Source organism: Hyla sarda, chromosome 5 (assembly GCF_029499605.1).
Source record: "Hyla sarda isolate aHylSar1 chromosome 5, aHylSar1.hap1, whole genome shotgun sequence".
Classification (NCBI taxonomy): domain Eukaryota; kingdom Metazoa; phylum Chordata; class Amphibia; order Anura; family Hylidae; genus Hyla; species Hyla sarda.
Genome location: NC_079193.1, coordinates 329588675 through 329608324, shown reverse-complemented (window position 1 = coordinate 329608324; position 19650 = coordinate 329588675). Strand labels below are relative to the sequence as shown.

At 39.5% G+C, this 19650-nt stretch overlaps 1 protein-coding gene across 5 annotated transcripts in view; it reads right to left on the bottom strand.

The window, feature by feature from the left end:
• VPS13B (vacuolar protein sorting 13 homolog B) overlaps positions 1–19650 on the bottom strand; it is a 1225788-nt gene that overhangs the window by 835739 nt on the left and 370399 nt on the right. For 4 of the 5 annotated variants that reach the window (XM_056522379.1, XM_056522375.1, XM_056522376.1 and 1 more), the window contains exon 19: positions 15763–15936. In XM_056522379.1, the coding sequence (XP_056378354.1) occupies positions 15763–15936 (174 nt within the window). Of the gene's footprint in view, positions 1–14488; positions 14554–15762; positions 15937–19650 lie in introns of those variants that run through there. The other variant, XM_056522377.1, reaches the window with a different exon arrangement.

Below are 19650 nucleotides of genomic sequence, written 5' to 3'. Positions count from 1 at the left end.
ACCCAGGTGTGTTCGACCGTTCTGGTACTTACTCATTGCCCCGCACACGGGTTCCCATTAGCAGGCAGGAGCGTCACTCTGCTGCAAACATCACTATGCAAATAGTAGAGAGAGTGTGTAGTTTGCATAAGTGATAGGGGGGAGTTTAATTACGGCTGGTCTGGGTCCGCAATGTCTAGGAAACCCTGTCACCTGAACAGAGGAAATGCCGTATTATACTGTGGGCTTCACATCTCCACTCTTTAGCCTACAGGTGCATTCTGTAGAGGGGGAGAGGAGGACTTATGGCATGGAAGCCAAGAAAGCCAAACAATAGGTCACGAACAGAAATCTGTACCGACATGTTGCCTGTGCATATTTGCACAAAAATTTGTTCTGAAATTTTTTTTTCTCGTTATACGTATTTTCCATATGCTACATTAATAACTGATATAGTTGCCAACCAACATCTCTAGAGGAATGGATAACAATACGTCATATGACTGCCCATGACAAATATATTCAGTTTTCCTGCCCCCCTCCTAGATATGTGAGAGTGACAAAAATGTCATATTCAAATCAGGGCAGGCATATCACGGCATATAGAGGAGGCAGGGAATCTTGGCAAGCCGGCTCCCCACTTCCATTGCACAAAGAAGTGCTGTAGCAATGCAGCTACAGGGAGGCATAACTTTTAATCTGCTGGACCGATTTCTGTAAGTAACCCCTTGTTTTAATTAATTTTACTATGTTACCAAAATAAAGTGTTTTCCTTTGAAAATGATTTGCAAAATATTAAAATTTAATTTACACTTTTTTTTTTAAATGTTCAAGTAGTTTTAAGCAGCATATTCAATCGATGACATTTTTAATTCATATTTGCCATACAACACACATTCATTAAACGCTGTCGCCAATTTTTGATTCTTCTTAGCCCAGATGAAAAACTAGTTTAAAAAAAAAAAAAAAGATCCTTTAAATTGCCCTATTTTTGATCCCTAACACATTTTTAATTTTTCCATCTACAGAGCTGTTTGAGGGCTTAATTTTAGTGCTGTCTGTATTTTTTATTGGTTCCATCTAGCCTTAGATGGAACTTCTATTTTGGCTTTTTTTATTCTGATTTTCTGGGAACTGATGTAAACAAAAAAAAATCAGTAATTATAGCATTTGGTATTTTACAACGTGCAGGATCAACAACCTTCTATTTACTAGTTAAGACAATTCCACATGCAGCAATATTGATTTGTTTTTCCTTTTTTATTTGAAAAATAGGAAAAGAGGGGTGATTAATTTTTTTGTCATAGAAGTATTTTTTTAAAACCTTTTAAAAACACACATTTTAGTCCTAGGGGGCTTGAATAATCAACTATCACATTTTTTATACAGATCAATGTTAGTCCTGGAGACTTGTATAAGCAATAATTTCATTGCTTATACTGGTCAATGTATTACATATGTATTGCACGGATCTATTCAATAGGTGACATACTAGTGCAGCCTGCTAGAGATGAGCGAACTTACAGTAAATTCGATTCGTCACAAACTTCTCGGCTCGGCAGTTGATTACTTATCCTGCATAAATGAGTTCAGCTTTCAGGTGCTCCGGTGGGCTGGAAAAGGTGGATACAGTCCTAGGAAAGAGTCTCCTAGGACTGTATCCTCCTTTTCCAGCCCACCGGAGCACCTGAAAGCTAAACTAATTTATGCAGGATAAGTCATCAACTGCCGAGCCGAGGAGTTCGTGACGAATCGAATTTACTGTAAGTTCGCTCATCTCTACAGCCTGCCTATGGCAGACTAATAATAGATCACTGTGGCCACAGAGGCCAAGAGAAGGCTATCATGACAACCAATTGGCTCACTGAAATTATACAGCATGGAAGACTATCAGATCCTTGAACAACCAATGATGCATGTTGTAACTGTCTAGATGATGTTTTCAGAACTGACTGCTGCAACTTTTTAAACAGCCAGCATTGGAGCTAAGGATAGGGGATAACTATTTAATTTCAGGGGATCTGACTGATAGGGCACCATGAGATCACAAGAATGGGGTCCTATGTCTCCTGACAGAATGTGTGCTGCAGCTCCATTCATTCTCTATGCTTTATGGAAGCTGCCAGAGACAGGACCCTCAAGATTAGATCATTATCAGAAAGGATAACTTTGTAAGTTAAGAAAACCCTTTTTACGGCTGTTAATCATATGATTATGTGATCACTGAAAAAACAATTTGGTGATACTTGTTTATCATTGTATATTTGAGCATTTGTATTATTTTGGGCACAAATATATATGTTTTACAGTAAAACACACTATAATGTATACATTGCACGTAGCATTTCAAATTTTTGCTACGGTAATATAAAACTCAGTTTACTACATTAAATTCTTAAATTACTGTATCTTTTACTTTTTTCCTGCAAGTATTTTAGGTTTTAGATTTAATGAGTTTTATTTCTTTTAATTACGCATTTGTTCAGAAATTACAGTTTCGATGACAGATTTTGCAGACCTCACACAGTTTTCAAAGTGAGTAGAAACTTAAAACGCTAAACTGAGTCAATGAATTGCCAATTAATAACAGGTTCGCTTTGATGGCTTCACTGCAACTTGCTGTCACACCACGCTATAAATTTGCTACAACTTCTGGGGTTTCCGTGTACACCCAGTGACATGGGAAAATGTGATACAAAACTGAGCCACTGCCAATAAACCAATCAACCTAACGGACTGATAATCTCCCACACTTGGCTGTTTAGCTGCATGCACCCAACCAGAAAGACTTTAATTTGTTCCGCTAACGACAAAGAAAAAAAAAAGTGCAGACTTGCTACAAAAATTCACTTTGTGAAATCTGAACTTAGCTGGGTAAACTTTTAAGTTGTACTATAGTTCAACTATACTCTAACAATGGAAGAGGAAAAAATCTGAAATGTAAAATTATTTAAAATGACCTGTCAACATAAGAGCATAATCACATCACATCAAACAAGCCAGTTCACATATGAAAAGTAAATAAAAGAAAATACTTTATTTTTATGTTATCTATTTTAAAAGGTTGCTTTTTTTGCACTATATTGTTTGATATGCAATTATGGCCATTATTACAGATATCAGAAAAATAAGTGAACCAGTCATGTTGAAAAAGCACATCTTATCTGAAGACATGTTATAGAAAAAGATAGATATATAACTTTGTGGGAAAGTTTCCAGGATAACTTGTCAACTATTTATATAAACCTCTGCACATACTGAAATGAGTAGTCATGTGGGCGGTCTATGAGCTATGTATTTACATGGGCAGTCCTACTTTTTGATTAACAGCTTCCTCTATATGCACACTTATACCCAGTCAATCACTGAGTAGGACCGCCCACTTGACTACTTAGCAGGGAATAGGAAGACATTCACAAGTTATCCCAACACTTTTCCCACAAAACTATATATTAAACTGCTCGTCTCCTGCTTCATACCATGATGCCCACAAATTTGACTGTATTTTCAATGTAACAGGTTCCTTTTTAGCCCTTTCCATCTAGGCAGGTAAAATTAAGGGATGCAGACAGTGGCTATAATGACTAGATACATATATAGACAGACAGACATTAGGGGAGACCTGAGGGAAATTATATGCTAGGTGTTCGTAAATGCCCCAACAAGCTGCTATGCTATACCAAGATTATTTAGATTCAGGGCTAGTGCAACAAACCGAAGGCTTGGGAAGATGGAGTGGATGGAGGACGGAAACAGTTGAATCTAAAGCTTAAAAAAAATATTTAATAGGTCTATTTAATCTTTCACTAGAAAGTTTTACAGCACCATAAAGAGATGGAAGATCTACAGGTCAAACTTGACTCAGTAAGGTGAACTACAAAATAAGAATAAAAATGTTTATAAAAGGATACATGTGAGCATAGAGCAGTAACCACTGTTATGCCATATGAAAAACAGAAAACAAGATGGCCACCCACATGCTTTTTGCCAGCAAAATGATGCAACTATTAACTCCCACATGCATTCAACCACTCAGCTAACCTCAACCGAAGTAGGAGTTACATTTTTTTAAAAGTCAAAACCAGGTCATTTTGCAAAAATCACATGTTATAATACAAGTGTAACATGAATTTACCCTAAAACATTTAGGACAGTATTCTAAAGATGGGTGAGTATGCTCTGTCAAAATCAAATACAGTACTCTACATTTAAATATCTGTCACATGAACAGTGAAATATTGTGGTGGCAGTGTGGGGAAACTTTCTAACTCCATAAAACTGCCATAAGGTCATCTATTTGTATATGTGAGTGCCACTAGATGTGAAGAACATAGATACAAAGCATAAAAGAATGTGTACAACAGAGAAAATAAAGACAAATTAAAGTCTAAAGTCCTTTCACATGGGCTGATTATGTGGCATGAGCCCGGGAACACTAGTTCCCCAGAAAAACCTGGTCTTTCCATAACAACCAATCACAGCTCAGCTTTTATATCTTAACAAGCTAAGTGAATTGGTTGATACATTTCAGCCTATATATTTTACTTTAATTGTAACCTTTAAATCTTCTCCTAAGAGATGATCTGTAACTTGAAATTAAAACCCTAAAATCCACAGATAATATACTGGGATTGTGTCTGTCTCCAGGAGCCTAAAACAATAGCTAGAAGGTTTTCATACATTTGAAAAAGCACTAGAAAAACACAACATGGCGGACAACATAATATAGGGAAACTTATGTGCATACTCCCCCAGTGACTTCTGCCTGCTTCACCAGCCTTGATAGATCACGCTATATCTAAACAGGGAAAGATCTATCAATCAAGGCTGGTGGAGTGGAGAGAATATGGTGCCTAAAACAATGATGACTCTTGGCTAAAGTGGCACTATAATGATGACAGGTTCTCCTGATGATTTTTTTTTAATGGTAATAACAAATGTAATTTAACAAAATTCTAGATCCCACATTAGCTTTCAAGTGTGTATTATATTAATAGATCACAAGTCTTGTATTGTAACTCCAAGTAGTATTCAGGGTCTGTGTAGCCTGCACAGTACTAGTTATTCTGTAACAGTGTGATACACTGACATGGTGTAAAGTCTAAACTGGTGCAAGTCAAAGGCATGAATAGTTAACAAAACATCATCCCATACTGTCATGGAAGATAAAGCCTGCAACTGATAAACAGATTCTTGGCAAGGGCCCACAGATAATGGCATCCTGCCTCTATTGTTGAATGACTCTGACCCTCAATGCAGTTCACATCTTAACCACTGTGTGGCCACATATAGCATACACAGCAGGTATTAAAAAAAAAAAAAAAAAAGTCTACACACTTAAAATTACAGGTTCTAATGATGTTAAACAATGAGAAAGATAAATCATGTCAAACCTGTTTCCACATTTAATGTGTGCCCACTTATGTAGCTGGGATACAGTGTTTTTTTGTTTGTTTTTCAATTTCCCCTCAAATATTTCAGTTTGTTTTGCAAATAAATTGTCTACATTATAGGTCACATTAAGGGTATGTTCACAGTGCAGAATACCCGCGGAATTCGCACAGAACTCCGCGAGTGGAATTCCGCACAGTGAACATTATCATCAGTGTGAATGGGCCTTCCGCAAGACCCGTTCACACTGCGGAATTTCAGCGGCATATAATTCCGCCGCTGAAATTGTTCAGCGCAAATAAAGAACATGAAGAACATATTAATTCTTTGCGCGGAAGTCCGCGAGCACTGCATAGCCGTCAATGGTGATGACCCCAAAGATAAAAGTCTAAGGGGGTCAGATCGGGAGACCTTGACGACCAATCCCCTTTCCAGGAAACTGTTCATCTAGGAATGCTTGGACCTGGCACCCATAATGTGGTGGTGCAACATCTTGCTGGAAAAACACAGGGAACGTGCCAGCTTCAGTGCATTAAGAGGGAAACACATCATCATGTAGCAATTTCACATATCCAGTGGCCTACATGATGATGTGTTTCCCTCTTTATGCACTGAAGCTGGCACGTTCCCTGAGTTTTTCCAGCAAGATGGTGCACCACCACATTATGGGTGTCAGGTCTGAGCATTCCTAGATGAACAGTTTCCTGGAAAGTGGATTGGTCGTCGTGGGACAGTTGAATGGCCCCCAAGGTCTCCTGAATTGACCCCCTTAGACTTTTACCTTTGGGGTCATCTGAAGGCAAGTGTCTATACTGTGAACATACGAGGTGTGCAGAATCTGAAACTACGGATACTGGATGCCTGTGCTAGCATTTCTCCTGCGGTGTTGCTATCAGTGTGTGAAGAGTGGGAGAAGAGGGTTGCATTGACAATCCAACTCCATGGGCAGCACATTGAACACATTTTATAAGTGGTCAAAAACTTGTAAATAACTCACGAAAGAATAAAGTTACATTAAAACCAAGCACATCATTGTTTTTCTTGTGAAATTCACAATAAGTTTGATGTGTCACATGACCCTCTTCTATTGAAAAAACAAAAGTTGGATTCAAAATGGACGACTTCAAAATGGCCACCATGGTCACCACCCATCTTTAAAAGTTTCCCCCTCTCATATACTAATGTGTCACAAACAGGAAGTTAATATCACCAACCATTCCCATTTTATTAAGGTGTATCCATATAAATGGCCCACCCTGTATTTTGATAAATTTGTCCCAAGTTACACTAAAAATGAATGCATTCTACAATACTACATAAATGCGATAAATTCACCCCATTTTGTTACTATTTCTTTTGTGTGCAGTTCTCATATGCAGGAGAAGCAAAAGATCATGCCACCCAGGAAGTCTGTTTTTCACACCTCTATGAGGTCAGTGGGGATTACCATGAAGTGACCGCAGCTATGGATATTAGCAGAGATGCAGCTTTTCGAAAATAGCTTAAGGAAGTAAGTTTCCCTGTACTTCACACATGGATATCAGAGAGCATTTCAAATCCATTAGCATTCCAGTTTTCCATGTATCGGAATGACACATGTCCTGTGCTGTAGCCGGCTTCCTACCAGTAATGCTGCTGTCCATTTATTTTCCAGAGTGTGCATGGGATCATCTGCCAATATCTGGCACCAGAAAAAGTGACTAAAGTAAAAGACCAACCTTAAGTTAAAAACACAGAGGTGTCCTATAAAACATTTCATACCATTCATAAACTACTGAAGCACAATGGAACAGTCCTGGATAGGTAATCCCAATTTTATGTGAGTACTATTTCTACCAGTGCGTTAAAAATAAATGCCATTGGAACAACTAACACACTTTCCACTGTCAAAGCTATAAAAGAGGAAAGGATGAAACAGAAATGGGTAATATGGTCAGCTCAGGTCATATTATGCGCTACGGAATCTGTAGGTGCTATATAAATAAATTATTATTATTTTATTGAACTGCCAAATAGAAAAGAAACTTAAAAATAACTTACAAAGTTATTTATTTGCATATTTACAAACTAGCTTGTAAAACCCAAATAGGTTTTAACAACAAATATGAATCCTAGGAAAGTATGTTCTGGGAATAATAAAAACATATTTACACAATATATAGATAATTGCCACAAGCAGTAGTTGCTTTTTTATTACATAACCATACATAACAATGAATGTCCTCCACTGAAGCTTCTTCATATTTAGCTCCAATATTATGTGCCAATCCACAGCCATAAAATTGAATGATAAAATTCTGCATGCTTAGGGTATGTTCACATGATGAAAAAAAAATCAGTTGTGGCATATCCTCGGAATTCTGCCACAGATTTGCAGGGTGTTGTGGATTCAGCTGAGGGTTTGGGCACAAGTTAGGCCTATTCAATGCCCAGGCTACATTGCATGATGGATAGTACAACTTAAAGTAAGGGTAAAAATCTGCACTATTTACCATATCTACCATGCATGTTCTAATTGAAAGTGGATTCAAGCTGTTTCAATGTGGATTTTTTAAAATCCTGATCAGTACTATTTGCCAGCTGTGGCTATATTCATACATTGTTATGGTTATAGTCCTGTATAAATGTTGGCACATATTATGCACTAAAATATGGGCACCTGTGTTATTAATGGGAATACGTGACAGTTCACAACATAAATTGTGGTACATATATTTTTGTCACACTTAATATACCCGAATAAGTGACTAGCTGATGAATAGCAACAGAATAAAAATAAAACAGAGCCATGACTTGCGCTGAAGAGCAGTGGACAGCACGCACTCCATTCCTTGTCCATGGAAGCACTGGATATACTTAAGCAATTTTTGGGATGGAATACCTCTTTAAGACATTAATTAAGCTGCAAAACAGTATCATACACAGGAGAAACCTGTGGAAGAGGATTATTAAGAAAGAATGCTTGGTATTTTGTGCTACCAGCTAACAAGGACACCGGCTGATAAAGGCACAAAATATTCACCTTTTTCCCAGGATGTGAAAGTGGCCAAACTTACTGCTCCACAGTCTTAATAAATGAGTAATTCAAGGAGGGCAGTGAGAGGTTCCTGATTTAACCTGGTCAATAGGTTTTGAGGAGTCACGTTTCCTCATGGCTGGCTTGTGCCATGACTTGTTAGCAACATAACAAAGAGAGAAACATAATTAACTGTTACACTTGTTTTTTCACTAAGTAGGAATAAGAGACTTGATATGAATGATTAACTCCGTGAGCGGTCAGGTGAGGAGCATTTAATTCAATCACTCCTAGTAAGTACAACTGCTGTGCAAAGCTGCAAATACTCTGCAAATCCACATGCCTTGCATGCAGGTTTTGATGCACAATCACTGCAAATTACACCCGAAAACACTGAAATTGTAAAATAAGACAACATTTCACATACTATGGGTTTTAAAATCTACACAGTTGATCAATAGCTATGCAAAAATATTGTTCTGCAGCACATGAATAAGTTCTGAGATTTCTTAGATTTAAATAACTGACTTCTAGATTGGCACTTTCAATCTTAACACGTGCTTCAGGCATAGAAAACAAATACTCTCATTATTCAGTATATCAGAAGTGCAAAAAAGTGTGGCCCTTTGTCATGGCAGCCATGATTAAGGGCAACAAAGGGGTCAAAACATGTCCACATTTAAACTGACCAGGGTGGCAAGATTAAATAAAAAATTTAAAATGTACCTGCCACCGATCCCCCCACTGATGCTGATTCTGCTGCTCAGAGTTTCCTGCTCTCCATCCAGACAAACAGGAAGTAGGCTAAGGGGGCATTTCCTATGTGTCAAGATAGTAAACTCTTTGTACCGGGATTGACGCTAGCCTTGGATCAAGCTACCCTTTCCTGGGTCAGGTTGCATGATCACTATGTATCATATATAGTACAAAGCACACATATACTCAACCATAGAGTGCTAGACTAATTCACAGAAGTGAGAAGAAGAGAACTCACAGAAGTAAGCCTTATTAGTGCAATTTTTTATGTACATAAACCTTGTATGGAAAAGTATGCAAAGCATTCATACTGTTGAATAAAGAGGTTGTCCACAAAATATATACCCAAAACCCCCACAGCTGCTGTTCTGACTACTCTCCACTAATCTCTTTCTTTTATTGTTTTCTGAAGGCATATTCCCAGCAGGACCTGCCCCACTCAGCCTATCACTGGCTACAGTGGGGTGCTATTGGCTTTTAAATCTCCACACACCAGAAATGGTGTCCTTACCCCTTTTTATTCATATATAAATATATATATATATATATATATATATATTTATATATATTAGACACAGTTCACAATAGTAGATAAAGAGACAGCGATCGGCACTGTTGGATAAATACCCAGGCGTTCCACTCTTCAATAAATATGTGCTATTGGCTTCCCTTGTCACGCACATCTTCTTCTGGAAGGTGCAGACTTTGTCCTTTTATTTGGGTGCATAGAAAATCCTAAAAGCAGGACTCCAGGGTCCACAGCGAGGTCGCTGTGGACCCTGGCGTCCTGCTTTTACGATTTTTTGCATTATACCTATATAGCATTTCATGATTTATCTGTATCCTTGTGCTAGCAGTGTGCTGCTGTATTCTCCTGTTTATGTATATTCAGCCTAACCGCGTGCACCTGTATGCCAGGTCCATGCAGTAGTTTCAGTATCAGTATGTGCTGGCCAACTTATCCATACATATATATATTTTATATATATATATATATATATATATATATATATATATATTAGGGATGCACCGATATATCGGCGGCCGATACATATCGGACGAAAATAGCTATTTCGGCAAAATGCCGAAACAACAAAAAATGTGCCGATAATGACCACCTCCCCTGCCCGCCCACAGCACAAGTTACAAACACTGCCAGTGGCAGAGGCACTCGTGGGGGGTGCAGGGGGGGCCAGCCGCACCGGGCGCAACATCTGGGGGGGGTGCGCTCTCCGGGATAGGAATACTTCTTTTTATGTGCCCGGGCCGGCTCCCGTGTGTGGCTGCAGGCAGGGGCCGACCAGCACATATAAAACCTAATACTGTATACTAAAAGCCAGGGGGCCTCCAGCTGTTGTGAAACTACAACTCCCAGCATGCCCGGACCGGCAAAGTCTGTCCGGGCATGCTGGGAGTTGTAGTTTCACAACAGCTGGAGGCCCCCTGGTTTTTAGTATACAGTATTAGTTTTTATATGCTCTGGCCGGCCCCAGCCTGCAGCCACAGAGGGGAGCCGGCCCGGGCACATAAAAAGAAGTATTCCTATCCCGGACATCCCTGTGTCCCGGCACCTACTGCTCTGGTCCATAGGCCATAGCAGTAGATGTGACCCCGGCCAGAGGAGCGGTGACCAGAACACTGTGGGGGCAGCAGTACAGAAATACAGCCTCCAGCCATACACTGTATATGGCTGGAAGCTGTATGTCTGTGGGGTGGGGGGAAGCTGCCTACTTTTGTGGAGGAACTGCTGACCTAATGTGGGGGGAGCTGCCTACAAATGTGGGGGGAGCTGCCTAATATTGTTGGGGGGAGCTGCCTAATATTGTGGGGGGGGGAGCTGCCTACAAATGTGGGGGGAGCTGCCTAATATTGTGGGGGGAGCTGCCTAATATTGTGTGGGAACTGCCTACTATTGTGGGGAACCTGCCTACTATTGTGGGGGAAATGCTGACCTAATGTGGGGGAGCTGCCTACTATTGCAGGGGAGCTGCCTACTATTGTGGGGGAGCTGCCTACTATTGCGGGGAGCTGCCTACTATTGCGGGGGAGCTGCCTACTATTGCGGGGGAGCTGCCTACTATTGTGGGGGAGCTGCCTACTATTGCGGGGAGCTGCCTACTATTGCGGGGGAGCTGCCTACTATTGTGGGGGAGCTGCCGACTATTGTGGGGGAGCTGCCTACTAATGTGGGGGAACTCCCGACCTAATGTGGGGGAATCTAATCTCATCTAATGAGCGGAGCGCTGCATTTTACCAGAAGACGGGGAGAAGTCATTTTCAGTATCGGTCGGACACTTTTTTTTATTTCTGTTTCGTTTCTGTAATTTTCATTTCGGTGCACCTCTAATATATATATATATATATATATATATATATATATCCCCAAACAACCCCATTAGCATACAAACTTATCGTGCCCATGACAGGTTTTATCAGCTTTGTAAAATCTAAAATAATCCACTAAGTGATATACTGAATTCTCTCTTTCCCGGGATTTTGTCATTCAAACTACTGTTACTTTGAGAGAAAATAATGAGAATAAACCAGATTTTAAAGTAATTATGAGGATAAGAGCTTTATGCTGTGCAACTGCAAGGAGGAAAAAAATTCAGAGAGTTGGGATCCTGAGGTCTGGCAACTTCCATAATCCTTTTCAAATTGTTCATATTAAGATTAAAGATCACTTTGTTTCTGTATTCCCACAACTGGTTGGGTATGGTAAAGAAATCAGCCTGCTGCTTTTATACGTAACATCTTTAACATTTGCTCTGTTTTCTGTGCCTGTGATTAAATGTAACATTTTGAAATCCCAAAGTTCTGAGAAAAAGCATAAATCCTCATCTCACAGCTGCTGTTTGACTCCAAAAACACATGCATTTTTTTTTCAAGCATCTACCATCAAATAGTCCCAGCAGACTCACACTGGGGAACACCTGCATCTCTTCATTTTGTTCCAATAACGCAGTTTCAACTTTTCAATTACAAAAATAGATGCTATATTCAGCTGCATGTTCACTTTGCCCTTAATTCCCGTGAACAAAAAAAACCTTGGAGCATGAAATCATTCGGGCAAGCTCTGTCATCGGGAGGATGAGGGATATTTTCTTCTGTTGCACACTAGTATTGCAGTGGGAATTCTAGAAAATATTGGCAACAATTGTAGATAAAATATGTAGTCAGTTTGTAGGCGGTAGGAGAAGAACTGTAACTGAATAGAGTGGGATCACTGTTACAACCCAAATAAGTGAGAAACTCATGCCATCGAAGGTTCGGGCATACTATGCGACACACAATAACGTTAATACTGAAATTTATAATGAAAGATAACTTTTATAATAAAAGCTTGAGACTTGAGAAATGAGTGATCAAATAGTAGGATTAAGACCTCCCTCAAAATGGATTAAATTACTTTTAGGAAAACAGCACATGGATTACGGGTTTTCTTGTCTGGTACTGGAGACCACCCGTTTACACATAAATTGGCAGTGTACACAAGCAAGTAGCTAGACTTTCCTTAAGCTAGGGCACAGAGTCAAGTTGCAGCCCTAGCCCTATATCTAAACACTCAAAAGATGTCAGATTGGCTTATTGGTGCTCCACCAGCAAAATGCACAACCAGGTCACATTCTTTCTACACTAGATGGGTTCCTATGAACATGGCTGTAGTGATAGTTTCCAAGGATAAGATTAAAATCTTCATACAGCACTGCAGAACTTGTTTGCATTGTATTACTATGAACACAATGGTCACAATATTAGGTGTTAAGATAGCTATTTAAAAATCATCAGTTATTTAAATCTAATATGTATAGAAGTAGCAAATGCCAGATTATTTTTGTGAAACAAAAACCTTCCCTAGACACCTTATTCCCCTTGCTAAAGTGAAGCCGGGGAAATAGATGTATATGTTTGTCATAGAAAATTAGTTACAAGAAGATTATAATGTGCAGAAAATTATGCATTAGTAAAAGGCCTACAATGCAACTGGATTCCTGCAGCTGAAATTCTGCAGTGCAAGTGGAACCTTTTTCTTGCACAGGTAGCAACATTCCTCTACGAAAATTACGCTTGCAGAATTCTGCAGGGAAAAACCCACCAGTAGAATTTCATCTGTGGGAAAACCTACTGCAGATGTGCTACATGTGACCCTATCTTAAAGGTACATTCTTTCTCTTTTGACCAGAAATGAAAAATGGAAAAATAAAGCCTTAGGCCAAGCACAATGATATGCCCACAGTAACCAGTCACATCTCAGCTCTTATTTTACCGGAACTTTAGATATAAAAGCTGAGCTGTAACTGGTTACTACAAAGCACCCCAGTTTTTGTCTTGGGCAGAATGATAAATCTGAATCTTAAAGATTATTTCTCAGCAGAGGCACTTAAAAGTTAAAATGGACCTATAAACAGGAAAACGGGTGTAAATAAGCAAAGGTGAGATAGGGCTAGTGATCATGATTCTGGGAACAATATGGTTTATTGTTTCAATAGTTCTTTCCATCGCTTTAAAAATCTTTTCACATGTTCTAGAGAGAAGTCAAAATTTTCCGACAGATTGTTGCAATGAGCGGAGACAATTTCATAGAAGTTTGTCTCGCTTAGTGTGCTTTTCTCCTTGCTCTTCTGCTAACGATCAGTCTAGGTCTCAACACTCAGACCACAGCAGATCGAAAATGTATTTACAACATTTCAAAAGTTGTAAGAAAATAAGACTCAAGTGACCACGGGCATTCCCCAGCAAAGTGGGAGGTAATCCTCTTGTGTTCCCAACAATTCACCGGTTAGTCTGCAAACATGGATGAATTATGTTACCAGCACTTCTGTACCCAGGATTTCTTCTAGATAGACCATCAAGCGATAGCAAAGAATGAAAAATGTTTTTTTTCATGGGTGTAGAAACCAGTGCCAATGACTGTTATTCTAGAGTCAGAACCACAAAAGGCCACACTGTTCTCTCCATATATGACCCTAAATATAAGATTCCTCTAAGTTTTTGCTTGCAGAATCTTTGGAAAAAAAGGAAACTATAACACAAGACAAGGAAATCAGGGACATAAGTTTGGGGGGGGGGGGGTAAAATGGACACAAATACATTATTTAAAAATAAAAAATAAATATTTCTCAATTAATAGTTTCTAATTAATGATTCACTGCAAAGAACATGGTCTTGTCCACAGGTACAATAGACTTTGGGTTAAAGTTGAGTCTTCTATTTAAACTTATTATAAATTCCATTATAATAATGATCTTTATTATAAAGTTCCACCGTATACTGCAGCATTTTACAATACAGGGGGTATGCACAGACAAAATTATGATATTGAAGAGGAGTGTGGCTGAGACCAGGACTGGTCCAAAAACATCAATTGCCACTCAATGGTTTAGGCAACTGACGTATTGATCCCCCAGCAACTGGAAGAAGAAAGCAATAGATATCGGGAATTATTTTTATAACAAACAGCTTGGGAGTCTTTATAAAAAAATAATTTTAAAAATTCAGCCGACAACTGGTTAATATATTTTACATGCTTATTTAAATTATAAGAATGCCATAGGATCCAAGATACAAAATGTCCATTCAACAGGCACCTCGCTCTCCCTAACCCTCATACACATGAAAACTCCAGTAAGTGTGTAGGTAGTCTGAATTGGGGAAGACAGGAGAAAAACGCATTCTCATCTGGCATATGTTAACAATAGCTTTATGCAAGTATTTTGGTATTAAAAAAAATTACATTTTGGTGTATACCATATTCACGCTAAAATATTCAACCTTTTACTCCTCTTACATCTACCAAAAAGTAGATCTAAAAGGGTTAGCCTGTAGGGAGTGTATCCAACAAGTTACTGATGGATTCACCAGGTGTACATTTCAGTTTATGTCTTTACTATTGTCCCAGATGCACAAACTGTATTAAGAGATCTGTGCCTCTTCATGAATTTGAAGCACTTTACTTCAAGAAACCTTAAGACTATTGCATGAAACACGAAGCATAATAAATGTCACCAGTGGGGATGACTTTATGGTATATTATGATTTTCAGATGTCGGCTCCTGCGTGAAGATTTTAATTTTAGAAATTAAGAACTGAAAAATAAATGCATATTTTGAAAAATGTGTTTCTTAAAGACTATATGGACAACCTGAATAGAATGAGAAAAATTATGTGAGATTCCAATTGCACTGCTTTTTGCTTGTAATCACAGCAGTCAGTGTTGCTCGACCATGTGACTTTTATGGAGTGCTAATGTCACACTAAGGTTGCCGCCACCTATAACTTGCAGTGGCTGCCATATTGCACATTCCCTGGGCAAGCAGAATTAAAAGCATATACAGGCTACCAGCACTGTCAATATGTCTTAAGAAGTAAACTCTCAAGTTAAAACTGCAGCAAAGGCTAGTCAATTGACTATGCTTATATAAGCTTAACAAAAGTTTAAAAGAGTGAACCGCTGCCTTTTTGACAACCGTGCAAGTTATACTGAAGCAATATATATGTGCTGTGCATGTAAAACAGAAACAGTTTGTCACTTGGCACATTTTATATTAAATCTCCCAAGAGAGCAGCTCCAAATAATGGGATGTAACATGATCTCAACGTTATAGAGATCATACACTTACCAGAGCTGTGGCAGTAGTCCATCTGCTCGGGAACCTGGACTGTAAAGGCTATCAAATCTGGACCCAGCAAAGATTCAGGCTTTCTGCTCTCCTTCAACCACTTACTCCTGTGGAGATCTTTTGTGTCAGAAGGACCTTGCACCAATGGGATTAACTTCTCTTTTCCATTGTCACCTTCACAATAAAAGATAGCAAGAGGTTACCCCTGTATATCAAAGACAGCATATATAATATACACATGTGAATGCTTAAACACTTCCTTCCCTGAAAGGGAAAAGGCAAATGCACACTAAAAACATATAGTACTAAATCTTTTTCTGTTTAGTTATTAAAATGTTAAATTATATGTCCATGAAGTTTTGTATAATTCATTATGGGACAAAGAAAGGAACATGAGGACACAATTCTTCCCATGTACATAGATATTTTCGAATCCATGAATGATACCTCTAGCAGACGTTTTGATCATAAAGACCTTTTTCAACAGGTATCTCAATGTTAGTGATAATAACAAATATGTAAGTAAGACAATGGCCCAGATTTATCAAACTGTGTGAGAGAAACAGTGGAGAAATTTTTCCACAGCAACCAATCACAGCTCAGCTAATGAGCTCTGGTAAAGTGAAATCTGAGCTGTGATTGGTTGCTCTGGAAAAATCACTCCACTTTTTCTCTCACATAGTTTGATAAATCTGGGCCAATGTGTATAACAATAGTTCTAAAATACAAAAAAAAAAAAAATCACATGGTACATACATGAATGTCATCTTTAACATTCAATATGCCAAGCAACTTTTTGTTTTTTTAGTTTATTGTTATACTGTCTTTGTAACATAATTGTTAACACTAACATCTACAATAGATACCGTATATACTCGAGTATAAGCCGAGTTTTTCAGCACGATTTTTCGTGCTGAAAACACCCCCCTCGGCTTATACTCGAGTGAACTCCCCCACCCGCAGTGGTCTTCAACCTGCGGACCTCCAGAGGTTTCAAAACTACAACTCCCAGCAAGCCCAGGCAGCCATCGGCTGTCCGGGCTTGCTGGGAGTTGTAGTTTTGAAACCTCCGGAGGTCCGCAGGTTGAAGACCACTGTGGCCTTTGACATCATCCAGCCTCCTCTCACCCCCCTTTAGTTCTGTACAGTACTCACCTCCGCTCGGCGCTGGTCCGGTCCTGCAGGGCTGTCCGGAGAGGAGGTGGTCCGGTGGGATAGTGGTTCCGGGCTGCTATCTTCACCGGGGAGGCCTCTTCTAAGCGCTTCGGGCCCGGCCTCAGAATAGTCACGTTGCCTTGACAATGACGCAGAGGTGCGTTCATTGCCAACGTACTTCTGCGTCATTGTCAAGGCAACGCCTCTATTCCGGGCACGAAGCGCGGAAAAGAGGCCTCCCCGGTGAAGATAGCAGCCCGGAACCACTATCCCATCGGACCACCTCCTCTCCGGACAGTCCTGCAGCACCGGACCAGCGCCGAGCGGAGGTGAGTACTCAGAACTAAAGGGGGGTGAGAGGGGGCTGGATGATGTCGAAGGCCGCAGTGGTCTTCAACCTGCGGACCTCCGGAGGTTTCAAAACTACAACTCCCAGCAAGCCCGGACAGCCGATGGCTGCCCGGGCTTGCTGGGAGTTGTAGTTTTGAAACCTCTGGAGGCCCGCAGGTTGAAGACCACTGAGGGCGAATGATGAGAAGAGGATGATGAAGGGGGGTGTGTGGGATGATGAAGGGGGTGTGTGGGATGATGAAGGGGGGTGTGTGGGATGATGAAGGGGGGGTGTGTGGGATGATGAAGGGGGGTGTGTGGGATGATTACAAGGGGATGATGAAGGGGGGATGTGTGGGATGATGACAAGGGGATGATGATGAGGATGTTCATGACGGGTCTGGATGATGACGGGGTCTGGATGATGACAGGGGGGGGATGATGTATTTCCCACCCTAGGCTTATACTCGAGTCAATAACTTTTCCTGGGATTTTGGGTTGAAATTAGGGGTCTCGGCTTATACTCGGGTCGGCTTATACTCGAGTATATACGGTACCTGTTGAGAAATGTCTGCAAAGCTTAACATTCATTGGATTCAAAGTTATCTATGTAAATTGGATGAATTGTGTCCTCATGTTCCTTTCTTCTTGTTTGTCCAATATTGAAGTAGTATACAAAGCTGCATGGACATAGGCTTTGAGATTAAATTTTTTTTTTAATTTGACTATGCTACAGGGGCTGTAAAGTTAGTGTAGTTCATAATATAGTGTATGTATCTAAGTTTCTTGGTGGTCTTGCAATTCTCTTTTGATTTTTGCCCCAATGTTTATTTTTAACAGCATACAAAATGAGTGATGCTAAAATTTTCCCAGGTGTCAGTGCGGCTTGAGAAAATACATCCCTAGTCAGGTGATCAGAGGGAGCCTGTCTTTGCCTCAATGGGTGGAGCGATCGATGGGTGCAAGGAAGATCATTCCTAAGCATGTCCATTACTGTCTGGTAGGTACTTACTAAAATCACCTTATGGTGGATAACCCCTTTAATAAAATAAAAAATATACAGATTTAGCACAATACTTTTTGAGTGCAGTTGTCTTGTCTACTAAATAAGTTTGTCTACCCAACCTACATCAGCACCCTTATTTAGTTAGTGGAGGGCACAATTAAAAGGGTTATCAAGGCATAGAAAAACTGATTATTTCTTTTAAAAAACACAAAAACTAAAAAAAAATGCCATGTGAGGTATTGTAGCTTAGTTTCATTAAAGTGATTGGAGCCAAGTTGTAATTCCACACATAACCTGAGGACAGGTGTAGTGCATTTTTTTTTTTTTTTTAAAGAAATCAGCTCTAATTTTTCTGTTCCTGGATAGCCCAGCCTTTAATCTCTAAATTGAAAAAAAGTTAAACAACTAGAACAGGGTGTCAAATTTTAGTAACTCCATAATTTCTATATTTAAATTTTTTTTGTCAAAGCCTTCTGTGCATGTAAAGAGTAAAAATAAGCCTAAAACGGAAAAGGTAAGCCTCAACAAATGGTATGCTAACATTACAAAGAGGGGAAAACTAGAGCTGTTTATTAAACAGCTTTAATGAAAGCAGCTTATGTGTAAATGATCCTCCCAGGCTGAAATTGTGCGATTCAATTTCATACTGAATTAAAAAAGGAAATAAACTCAGGATTTTGCAGGGCTCATAAAAACTTGTGATTGGTCATGCTCTTCCCCGACAATATTCCCAGCTCCATTGTACGAACAAGTTCAAAATCAGTCATGGGCTTATCATGTTGGCGACTTTCCAAGATGGCTTTATCGTCTATGAAAATAAAGTAGCAAGCAGCCAAGTTACTAATGAGTTTATAATTTCATTTATTGAGGGGGGTCATTGATTTATGAGCTAAGAGCTAAAACTACATCAATCATTGGATTTTAACCAGCAGCCATGATCAATGATATGATATTCTTTCTGAAGACCTGGTACTAACATAACACCAATTCTACCACTGGCATCATTTCAATGTGATTAGCACTATTGCCTTACAGCAGTTCAGAGGTTAAAACCCAACTGTGGCAAAGTCAATCTGGACAAAACTACATGGCAACATTTACACGGAAATTGTGCTACTTTCTACGTCAGCCCTAAAGCAGCCTCCCTGATGTTTATTTTAACAGCAATTGAGACCCCGTGCTTTATCTAAACTTTCATTGCCAAGTTCACCAATACTATTTCGGAAAGTGGACGATCAAACACAGAAAAAGTTGCAAATCTTTCCAATATATTTTTTCTCAGTGTTTTCTCTTTGGCTCAGAAACCTTCACCAAAATCTGCAGTGGCATTAATCTGTAGAAAAATATGCATTAACTTGGTTTTTGCACAGGATTTTCCCTGAAATCCACAGTTCAAC